The sequence below is a fragment of the Ylistrum balloti genome, unplaced genomic scaffold, assembly GCF_031769215.1.
Source record: "Ylistrum balloti isolate Yb309-2 unplaced genomic scaffold, AGI_CSIRO_Ybal_v1 Utg370312, whole genome shotgun sequence".
NCBI lineage: Eukaryota > Metazoa > Mollusca > Bivalvia > Pectinida > Pectinidae > Ylistrum > Ylistrum balloti.
In genome coordinates this window covers 580,546-592,865 of record NW_026782231.1, presented here as the reverse complement: position 1 = coordinate 592,865, position 12,320 = coordinate 580,546, and the positions used below count along the sequence as shown (strand labels likewise).

Sequence of the window (12,320 nt, the reverse complement as noted above, 5' to 3'; positions counted from 1 at the left end):
TGTAAATATGTAGATGACCAAAACGGAAAATATGTAAGTGTGGCATAGCTACGTGTATACAAAGAAAGGCCGTCCTTAATGACGACATATGAAGTTTAGTAATACAAACGACAAAATGTCTACTGATATATTTAGTGGTTCGGCATTTAACCAACACCGGTTCTGACGATAACAGATACAAGGTATCTAAGCATTGTAGAGTATTTTCAATTACCCTATTGTTGAATTAACGGTTTAAAATGCTACACTAAGTATTTTATAAAATGATCATTTATTAAGATTTGTATGCACTAATACTGATGACATTAACACTCGGTTTTACCTTTTACTTTATTGGATGTTGTTTCAATTTTGGATCGTTGTGTGTTTTACTGGTTGATGGCCCTAATGACCTTTTAAGTGTTGACGGGTCGTACAAATTGTACGATAATAATAATAATAATAATTTTGCAATAATGTGATATTTACTTTACAGATTTTAGAAATAATATCTGTTTTCGCACATTTGTAAAATAACGATGTTGGACTGGATCAATAAGCGCATATGTTGATAGGACAATGACAAAGGCGAGACAACTCCTATACATACCTTTTACGATCACACATTTGACACTTTTCTCCATATCCTCGTATCAAAGCTTTACTTTCCTCAGATTCTACTGTCCTTGTCATAGGATATAAATGAAAATAGCGATCTGAAACACCAATAACAAGTCAAAGGTCGATAAAGCTCCTTGATAATTGCCTTTCCCGTTACTCTTCTGTAAATACAATTTCACCACGGTATTTACGCTCAAAGATTTAAGTCACTAAACCGTATACTCCCCGTTCTATTGCCAAACTGCCCATCCCTCGAGCACATCTGAACTTTATTCGGCAACTGTTTACCGTTTACACAAGGTACAGAAACATGTCGTAATTCGCCATATGTATATTATGTTGCAGGTGTCAACAACTGCGTCGTATGAAGATATATGAAGGTATAATGAGGCCACTGATAAATATGGTCGCTTTGGCTGGTATTAGAATACCTCGAAAAAACCATCGCCAGGATATATTTACTGAAATGGGTCACTCCCTGACACTGAAACAACGCATTTCTCCTCCAGATACACTTTCACATACCCAAGTATTCCGTTGGAGATACTGTTTTTCTGTGTGTCTGACCCAATTTCAATATTAGAATATATTGATACAGTTTAATTCGCCATTTGGCTCTGGTCGGTCCATAGTTACTTTACAATTAGTATCAAAAGGCGCTGTTCACTTATACTTTATTTTTGTACAATCTTCCCAGTGTTCTACATAACATCAATCCCTGCTGACTCATAAACGGCATCCATCGGCTCCGGCATAAGAATGTGAAAACATATTACATTAATAGATCATGTTCAGTGCCAAGAAAATTGCAATGAATGTATCTATGCGCAGTGACATTTCAGAAATGTGAATTATTTTTCATGTTACTTTGTATATGAAAGTGGTTAACGTCCAATACTGTGTGGCCCTTTACAAACGTTCATTTGCATTTGTATGTAAACTTACAAACTATTTTTAACTACGACTTTCAAGCTTCTGTCAGTTCTAATTCCTTTTCAGAAATTTCTTTTAAAGAAATATATAACTATATTAAATATAGTACTAGTAATCGAGTAAAACAAATATAAGAAAATACATAACTATTTTGTTATTGTTCTACTGAACACGAATTATTTCAATTTTATAGCCACGTTCTTTACACTTATGGCAAGTAGTGTACATAGCATGATATTACATATTGCAACAAACGCCATTATTAAATGTATCTGAAAGATTGGTTTTCGTTTTCGCTCAAAAATACAGAACCAGGTCTATTGCACTTTAGTGTCACTTGAATCTGAAACAAGGTCAGATCCGCACATGTCCTTAAATTGACCCAAGGTCCAACACGTCCATGCATGACAGTCCGAATTGGATAAATTTTCAAAACTGAATTATAGGAATTCTCATATTTCGTACTTGATGTACAATTTCAAACAAACCATTTATTACAACACTGAGGAAACGAATTCATTCAGTTTACTTTGCAGACCATAATTGCTTATACTTATCTTTTTATCAGGATGCAGAATGATTCATATGAAATGTGCAGAACATACACGAGCATCAGGAGGACACCACAGTGTTATGGATAAGAGAGTGACGGACAGAATTAGGAATGTTTATACAGCTGTCGTTATACACTTAACATCAAGAAAACTTCAAATGTGAAGAGGATGGTTACTTCAAATTGTCTATGCGAAGAAGAGATAGCCGTGTATGGTTCGTTTCATTGTCACTTGGATTATGCTCAGTCTCCTCAAATGGATCGCAAGTAACCTTGGGATCATTATTACACAAGTGCCATCCTTTGAGCCAGGTCATGGTCTTTTTCTAAGGTAAGACGTAACACTTAACTTACTGCCACTCTCTACAGCCAGCACTTTAGGCATAATGTTTCAAGCAATTATGTCGAGAAGAATCTAGACTTTTTGCTGATTGAATGTTCTTTCTTCAATCTTCAAATCTCGTTTTGCAACTTTGGATAACACATACATCATCCATTTTACCATAAGCAATATCACAAAATAACTAATATATCCAAAAGATAGAAATACAGGTAATGGTATTCGGTGTCTCGGATAGATAAATCTAGCAGCGGTAGAAACAACAAAACTTATTAATAGGCTTATATATCTAAGGTGCTAGTACCAATAGTAGACCATAGAATATGACAGCTCCCGTTTGTTACAAAAATAAATCCTGTATCATGCATCATTATTATATATTTTTGACTTAGCTTAGTGGCACTGCTGACTACTTTTGCTCATAAGCAACCAGTTACACAATGAAATGTGTATATGGTGGCTAACGGGCTAAGTTCACCAAATAGTTCATAGCCTTCAGCATCTTACCACAGCTTCAGCTTGAATATTTTTACGCAAGGAGAGATGCCACCACCCTACTGATTCATTAATGATACATATAATGCCGCTTTGATATACATTTCATATTTTAAAATACTAGGGCAAGTACAGATCATGTGAGCCTTTTCTATTTATAATCCAAAGAGGCAAAATGTGATTAATAGTACAGGCCATAAGTGCCTTTTGGACTTTTTAAGCATACCTTCTTAGGTGTTTAGTGGGGTACTACAAATAACGCACAATAAACATTACATTGGGATGTGGGCAAAATTACATGTACAATGAAATACGTCATTTTTAACTGTCAAGTTTCAGCGATGGGAATCAGCTAGGACTTGCCTGAAGATCCTGAGATAGTCATGACAACAAGCGTTGTTATTTCTACGATGGTGCCACAGAGTTGAAAAATGAGGTCGATATTAAAGAGAGAGAGAGAGAGAGAGAGAGAGAGAGAGAGAGAGAGAGAGAGAGAGAGAGAGAGAGAGAGAGAGAGAGAGAGAGAGAGAGAGAGAGAGAGAGAGAGAGAGAGAGAGGATAGAGAGAGTAAGAGGGAGAGAGAGAGAGAGAGGGAGGGATGGAGAGAGAGAGAGAGAGGGAGGGAGGGAGAGAGAGAGAGAGATTAAGGCCGCTATCTTGAATTACAATTTAATCATATCAGTTTCCATTGGTGCTATTAATGATATATTTCAAAGTGCTTATATTTAATAACGGTTACAGCTACACCTACTGTTGTTTTATAATATATAGAACTTTACAGGTTGTCGGTCGTTCAGGTTAGTTGTCCTCTTTTAAATACAGTTGCTGATAAAGATAGAAATCTGGTTTGCCTCAGAAAATATAGTTTCTGATAACATTTTCATATGTAATGCATCTATTTATCTTCGTCAAATATAATTTGTCAAACATTGTTCACAAAATAATATAAACTCAAAGTAATCTTCAATCGACAGACAGAACGTCTGTCGCCCGCCAGTATCGGACATTAATAAATGCATCCAGTGTTGTAGGCACTGAAAGATCATTGCCGTGTATGTCTATATGATAATGTATACGATTGAATCAAAGACACAAGATACAAATTTGGAATTAGATCCATTAGAGCCGAATAATTAATGAAACTGCATCATACCGCTGTTTCGGTTATATCTCGTCCGTGATGCTAAAACTCTGAATTTTAAACCTTGGAGGGGACTGAGAGGAGAGCCAAAGCGATCGGAAGAAATGTCGAAATTTAAATGGAGAGGTGCATTGCCCTATGTTTCATAACTCCTTATTATTTTTAATTTCCATGCATCAGATAATTTTGAAGAAGAAAAAACGTCATTTACATGTTTATATATTCTGATGCAAGCCATTATTTGAATGAAATTCAACGTGTCATTCAGATTACGGCAAACTTTGTGAACTTCCACCAACAGGGTCTACCACCTTTCAAAGCAAAGCTGATTAAACAGGCATGAATAACTAGTAACATGTAGGTATATACACTTAATCAACAAAGATTATCTTTCAGACTGCACGAGAACATGTCCAAACAATTTGACCGATTATGAAAATAGATCCGGCCGTTGATCAGACAATCACCGGACACTTCCCTGCTGGTCACTTGTTGTCATTGTCTTGGCTCTAGAACAATGCTGTAAATATTGTTTTCAGACAGTCACCGGATACCTCCCTGGTGGGCCCTTGTGGTCATTGTCTTGGCTCTAGAACAATGCTGTAAAGATTGTTTTCAGACAGTCACCGGACAATTCCCAGGTTGTATCTTGTGGTCATTGTCTTGGCGCTAGAACATGCCATTAAGATTGTTTTCCAATCAATAATTGTTGCAATGACTTTAAACATTATGAGGAAAACTATGGGTCGGGTATACGGATCGTGACATACCACATTTATTAACTTGGTACTCCGTGTTCCCTACCTTAGCGTCAGTATAGAAAATTATGAGATTGGACAGATTGTCATGCTACCGTATCCAGGTTATGACTATCATAATGAAAGCAGTCAGTGGCTTCCATTGTCCCTTGATTTCTGAGGATATGAAGCCCCAATAATTAGCACAATCAAGTAGAATACGGTGAGGATGACGTAACAATCTGGTAAAACATTCGAAGGAACTAGTACTGCTTACTGGATGCCATCAACAGAACTCCACCCGATACTTACCAGGGGAGCAATGAACGAGAGAATGTCTATGTCAGTGACCACAGAAGCTACATACGCGTCCGTATTGTCACAATGAGTAATCTAGCATCGGCGGTCATCAGCAAATTGTCGTTTTCCTGTATATTTTATTCTATGTGATGAAATTTCCAAAAATTTACTGTGCACAAAAAAAAAAGATTAAAGGCAATAAATCAACAACAATTCAATTTTGACCATTTTTAATTTAAAGTTTATAATCCTCTAAAATAAAGTTAAAATCCCGATGGCATTGTACATTCAAAATGCTTCAGTAGGTTCAGCATTACTATCAATAGTGTGTCCTACACTGGCCCAAATAACGGCACGTCATTAGCATGGAATACTGCGAATCAAGTATAGCCATTTGTTGAATCCTTGGCCATTCTTGACGAAGGTCATCAGCTGGCTCCTGTCCATCGACAGTAATATGACCGACGCATGCTCGATCCCTGCCCAAATAATTATCGAGCCATATCGGAAACGGTCATGGTCAGTGACGCAGCCGTCAGTATACCTCTCACCAACCCCACGCGCCAAACACGCCTCAAGCCATCATGATCATCCGTCTGAAATATACAACGAGTACGTGAGCGTTTAATCCAGAACTGTGATGTTTATTCCTCTGTTTATTAAAAAAAATACTTCATGATGCTTGACGGAAATCATTTTTCAACCTCGTGGAACTTTCAACCCGATTTCGCCTGCTAAGAATGCTTAAATGAAGATCCGAACGGGCTGTCGTACAACGATCGAGGTCTCTCGGTGACGTTTCCGGTCATCTGGAATCGATTCTATAATCGAGAAATGACACTCTAATACATTGTGTATGTGTGATGTGTGCAGTCACAGTTTGTTGTGATTGTACTGCTTGCAGCATCTCGACTGCTCGGCCCGGTCCTGCAGCTGTCATGTGACGTCTCATGAAAAAAAATACAATACCAATACTGACAGCTTGACTTTACATGTGATAAAAGACGTGGTTAATTTATTGTAATGGTAGACAAAAATAACATATTTATGATATTTTATTAAATCATATCATACAGCTATTTTATCCGTCTATGACGCGTCATTGGTGATGTTAACGTGGTAAAAGCTTTGGTTGGTTATCCAGGAAATGAAAAAAACGATGATTTATTTACAATGTGTCCACGACACCACAGCAAACCTCAATGGTTGATGAATACTCCAAAGCACAGTATGATTATTTCTGCATAGACGAACGGCTGACCGTGAACCTGGTCGGTCCTGATGCCTGACAATACTGCGTGGAAAACCACATGCCTGGTCCTGACACACTAAATAAAGCTGCTAGCCCGCGAAGTAAAGTTACAATATGTGAATTGACACAAATATTCAGATATATCTCCCATATTTCCATACTCCCTAACATCTAGCATAGCATTAATCCGGAATACTAATATAATTTATCTTAATTGATTAACAATGATATAAAATATCTGTTACAAATACTAAATATGTTTTAAATACGTAATAATAATGTGCTTTTGTAATTTATTCACGAAATAACATAACATCGCACAATACGCAAACTGACACCTCATTACTTCCATACATTTTCCACCCGCGCGCTTACTTACTGTGACAAAAGAACGAGGCTTCCATACTTTTATGAATACGTTAAACGCACGATACATGCTACATAATTAACAATCAGGTATGTATTTATAACCCATATACAATAGTAGTGATTTAACTTTAACTTACCACAGTCTGTCTTCTGTGCCTGTTCTACATGCTATAAAATAGTGGTAAATCCGTATCGGGTACACAAGCCAAATAAACGATGTCTTTTATTGTAAACTGCTCACCTCGTGCAAATCTACCCTTGACACATTTCCTCCCCACACCGGTGCCTAACTTTTAAGGTTACTTACCCCGGTAATGATGATAAAAAATACATACAAACAATAAATTTAATATATATTATCAACAATATACATGATTACATGACAGGTGTTAAGGGCCTAAATTTTAAAATAAGAAACAGATAAAAATTGATCAAACGAAAGGTCAAAATCTGGATGGGGTGGTACACTAGCCAAAACATTCTGTAAATTCCGTAAGTTCATATTGCTGATACTTTTAGAAAACGTCAAAATGTGTTTTTCTGACGCGCGTCACAATTCGAATGAATTAAAATATGGCAAGCAGGTTACGTCGAATATCGAAGGAATATCCGACCACCAGTGGTATCCTTCTTTCGTTTAATTACTTCTGCAGTGATCAATTGCGAGACGGCTGCTGAAGTCTTATTATTTCTCATGAAACATCGCTAAGATGTCATCAGATCAATTATAGCAATTCTTGGATTTGCTTGAGGTTGTAGTCATTGCAACAGCTATGGCCAAAGGAAGATGTAATCCACTGATGCGTGTGGAGAATAATTTGTAGAACAACAACAGGGAGAAGTTGGTGATTACTATAATTTTGCCGATTTCATCTAAGCTATCTGTTCAAACCGACTTTTTTACCATATAAATTAATTTTGATGTGGATATTTGTTTCGGTCGATTTTGATTTCACTCAGTCGACAACGCGGTTTTAAGATCTATGATTTTAGCTTTGCTGAAGAGTTCTAGAAAGTCGAGACAGCTGTAAGATTCGGGTTAATTCATTTTTTCCTCTGAAGTATCCTAATCTAAATCTGTACTGAAGATTATATTCTTTTGTTTGTCTTCCGTCCAATTGTTCATAATGCTTTATTTAGAATGCAGGATAATTAAACGAAAATGTCTATCTTTAGACAAAAGATCTCTTTCTTTTTCGTCCGGATTTATTTTTGTTTATCGAGTCTCTAACCTGTCCATTAAAGTAACGGTTGGATCTCAAGTAATGAACTGTAAAGCTGACCTTATCGTTTGAACCATGTGAATGTAAAATTTCGTTACTGATATCGGGGACCCAAACAAAGAGAAGAACATCATTTCCCGTTTTCGTCATACCTAAAACAAAACAAATACCAACATATGAACAAAAGAAAGATTTAAACGTAGACACTAGAAAGGGTACCAAGAGAATTAAGCCATGTTATTATTACAAATAAAGCCATGTGTAATTGCACGTTTCTAAATGTCATTAAGACTAAAGAGCACCAAACATGACCAGCTTCATATCGCATAAAGTAATAGGAGATCCCCCTTTAGGTCAGACCTTAAACCTGCATTTATGAAAACCCTGAGCGAGTTTATCCTTCAGTTGACATCTTACATAATTATAGTGATATTAGGAATGATTCACCGGATATCGAATGAGTTTGTGGGCATATACGACGTCAAGGTCGATAGCGTTTCGTTTGAACCTTTACTTAGGTAAGGAGGTAATTATAAAGAAGTTAGTGTGTTCGTCTGTGATAACATTGTGCACAATATTTTTCATGGGGCTCTGAACAGAGTAATTAAATATACCTTGGGATGTATATATATTTGATCCGCTGCTCACTTTAAAGGCAATACACTATATGTAGCACTGAAATTGACTTCATTATAAATTTATATTAAACCATACTATTCACTTGTAGGTAGTAGACACTGGTGGTAAACATTTAGACCTTAAGGTTTTACATTACCTGCAGGCCACGTGTTTAATACATTTGGCATACTTAGTGGCACGACTCAAAATACTTACATGAACTATCTGTTCTCTAAAATTATCTGCTATTCAAAAATTTATTCAACTGTGGGTTAGTGCAATATTTACTGAGTAGTGAGGCTGGTTCAATTTCCCATTAAGCTTTTCACATTTTTTGTAAATCACTTTGGATTTTTCTTGGTCAACTAAACCTCACCTTGTCAGTAAATCAAAACATGCTTTATGTAAGTGTACAGGGCCACTTATAAGAAGTTATGTCATCCATTATCACCGAAATGTCGATATAAAATAATCGACATGATGATTAAATAAATCAAAATCAATGATACAACAGATGAAGTTCATATTTTTAACAATTTCTCAATATATTCGACATGAGAAGCTGCCCTACATCTCCTACTAGTTCTACACAATTCATTATATGTATAGGATGTTGTTCCCGCAAGGTGTCCTGATTAGATTGTTGTTCGGCCATTTTAGTAGACACTTATTAATGAAATACGATACCTGAGACTTATAAGATTTGTAATAACGGAGGCGGGAGTATTAAATAACACCTATGTCTAACGTTAGGGAAATATTGTTATCAATCATAGCCTAAACAATCTTACCGAGCAAGCATTAATCTTTCTAAGATCGATCGGAGTGGAGTTCTGCGCTTAGACAACGCCAGTAGGTGGCAGCAGTGGTAATTTGTATTCTTATAAGCCAGTATGTTGATAATTGCAACATATACGTTGAGAGAATGGAAGAACTAATGTGACGTGTGACATCAATTTCATTTCAAACGAGGTTTTGAGGTTTTGAAAACGTTGGAAGTTGCGTTCTGAAGTATAAACGTCAAACAGCTAATGTGATTTTTAATGTTATGTTGTGAAGTAAAAATAATTCAACTATATAAAAAATAATGGCACGTGAATATTTTGGAAGTTTTGATCGTTTAATTTGAATTTGTGATTGACAAACTAGAGATGCAATGACACAGGAGACGGGATCTTTAAAAACTCTATTTAGTGGAGATCACCATATTTAAGGTATCAAAACATTATTTTCATTGAATTCTGTAGAATGTGATTGGATAACGAAACCATGTTGTTATTTGAACATTGAATACTTAAGACAAGAATTCCAATGACAAGGATGTTTGCAGATTTAAGACTAGTTTCGTTAATGAACTATTTATGCTTTCTATAATTTTGATGAAATAGCTTATGGAAATACATAAATACGTGATGTTTCATTGGTACAATTCAAACAAATATCTTTGATAATTACTAAAATATTATGAATGAATAATGTTTCTATTAGTTTACTTTGATTAATAACACCCAATATTACTCATCTCTTTCACAGATTTTGACGTTGGAGTATCACATGTTTACTTTTTCATTCGTTCGATGTTGTTTCCTTTACAGCTTTCCATTTATTGGTAGTGATGTTTCTGTAATGCTGGGCATTTGGACTATCCTAATCAATTTCATAGGTATGTATTTCTTCCAAGAATATACTCTATGAATAACATAATCTGACATTGGTTTAACCTCTTCCAGAATTTGATGACCATATATCCTAGTTGAGATTTAAACGTACTTAAACTTTAAACTTATGAATGCATGCGTTTCACAAAGCAGTAATTATCGATTATTTAAACAATAAATAAGACCATCCTTTTTGGACTTTATCAATTTACGACCATCACCAATTATGATTTAAATATTTATTTATTCGGAAAACTACAAACTAGTGGGCATTTGGCGTTATTAAAGCTAGTTTGGTAATTTTAAAATAGTTTAATTATTTTGTTTTCGTTGCTTTCAGAAAATTACCACTTGTGATTTATCGAGGCATCAAGCATGGAAAGTAATTGGTGATTTGCATCTCGTCGGAATATGTGTTACCAGTGAGAATAAAACATACCAAGATGAAAAATGTATTTTAAATGTGGTTAGAAAATTATTGATTTTTTACATATGTAAATGATATAACTGCTGTAGTGGTTGGATTTAAGTTATTGGCTACAGAAATGAATTCTACAGTTTTCGGTATTGAGTACATTGGGAGAGATAAGGTTGGGGAACATAAATGTATGTTTAACATCACTTCTGTCAACGACAACAGAAATCTTGCCCGAAAACTGGATCAAATATCAGCTGCAATTAATCTTTATTTTCCTCCTGTCTTGCTTGTGATGGGAACAATATGTAACTGTATTGTTATCAAAGTCATGCGCAGCATGTATTTCCGGTTTCTTTCGACTTCACTTTATATTGCCATCAACGCTTTTATAGATAATTTCAGTTTACTGTTCTTATTGACTGTTCATTGGATTAATGCCAACTTTCCATGGATAATTTACAGAGGAAACAACGCACACTTTATGTGTAAAGCATTCAATTTCTTCGGTTGGACCAGTAGTGATCTTGGGATTTTACTGACCGCCGCCATGACACTCGAAAGGAGCCTCGCAATCACTTTTCCACTAAAAGCTCAAAAATGGTGTAGTGTTTCGCGTGCTAAACACATGTCACTATTACTGCTTGTTTTGGCTGTGATTAAAGATGCTCATTTCCTGTTTACCTCTGGTTTGATATCGCAGAAACAAAAATACAAACTATGTGAGATTTCTTCAAGTAACAAGAATATGGTGATGTTCTGGCTTCGCATCTGGCCTTGGATCCATCATAGTTTTTTGTTTATAATGTTTACCGTCATCATTATCAGCAACATTATCATTCTCCGTCACGTCAAATTGTCTTATATAGTGCAAAAAGCAGCACATGTGTACCACAGAACCGGAAGCAAAAACATGGAAAGTAGGGTACAAGTGTCTTCAAATCCAAGATCCCGCAGACGCCAGATTCTACTGATGTTATTGGCGGATTCAATTACCATTATTATATGTACGTTGCCTTTTTCGATTTACACTAGTGTGACGTCAAATATTGTTATAGAGGAAGAGGAGGCTAAATCTGCGGATCTCCTGATCTATTCTGCTTCATTCTACCTTCTTTATATCAATAGATGTGCAAACTTTTACCTGTATTGTTTGAGCGGATCGAGGTTTCGTTTCGCTTTAAAATTTGTATGTACGTGTAAAAGAACGTTGTCTAATTCATATCGAATGAGTAGTAATGCACAGTCAGTACCTGATACTACTCATATCGACTGCCAAATGAATTCCATAGCTGACCTAGAGGATACATATGTTTGTAGAATGTGCGAGGGATGAAAATTCTCCAATTTGAATCTACCATTTACCATTTGGACAATACTGACTGACGAAAAATTTTCGCCACGTTTAAGTAACTGCTAGATGAATGTACGAACATTAATTGTATCTGGCAAGGGAATCGTGCCTTTGAGCATATTTTAGAAAGAGATAAATATATTTCTATACTTTAATGTTTTGTATTGATTAAAGCAAATAACAACTGATGTATGTTCTTTGGTTTATCTCTCCACCATTTTCTTTGATGCACATTTAGTTACTGATGCTCATTCGGTCATTGCATCAACATATTTGTTTACATATAACCATGTAACAACAATTATTATTATTGTTGCAATCTTAACGGCCCG

The 12,320-nt window shown here is 35.7% G+C and overlaps 1 protein-coding gene across 1 annotated transcript; it reads left to right on the top strand.

Annotated features, from left to right (window-relative positions):
- The first annotated feature begins 10,764 nt into the window (after positions 1-10,764).
- Positions 10,765-11,970, top strand: LOC132553222 (probable G-protein coupled receptor B0563.6). Its single transcript, XM_060217452.1, has one exon. The coding sequence runs from the start codon at positions 10,765-10,767 to the stop codon at positions 11,968-11,970; it is 1,206 nt and encodes a 401-aa protein (XP_060073435.1).
- The last annotated feature ends 350 nt before the right edge of the window (positions 11,971-12,320 follow it).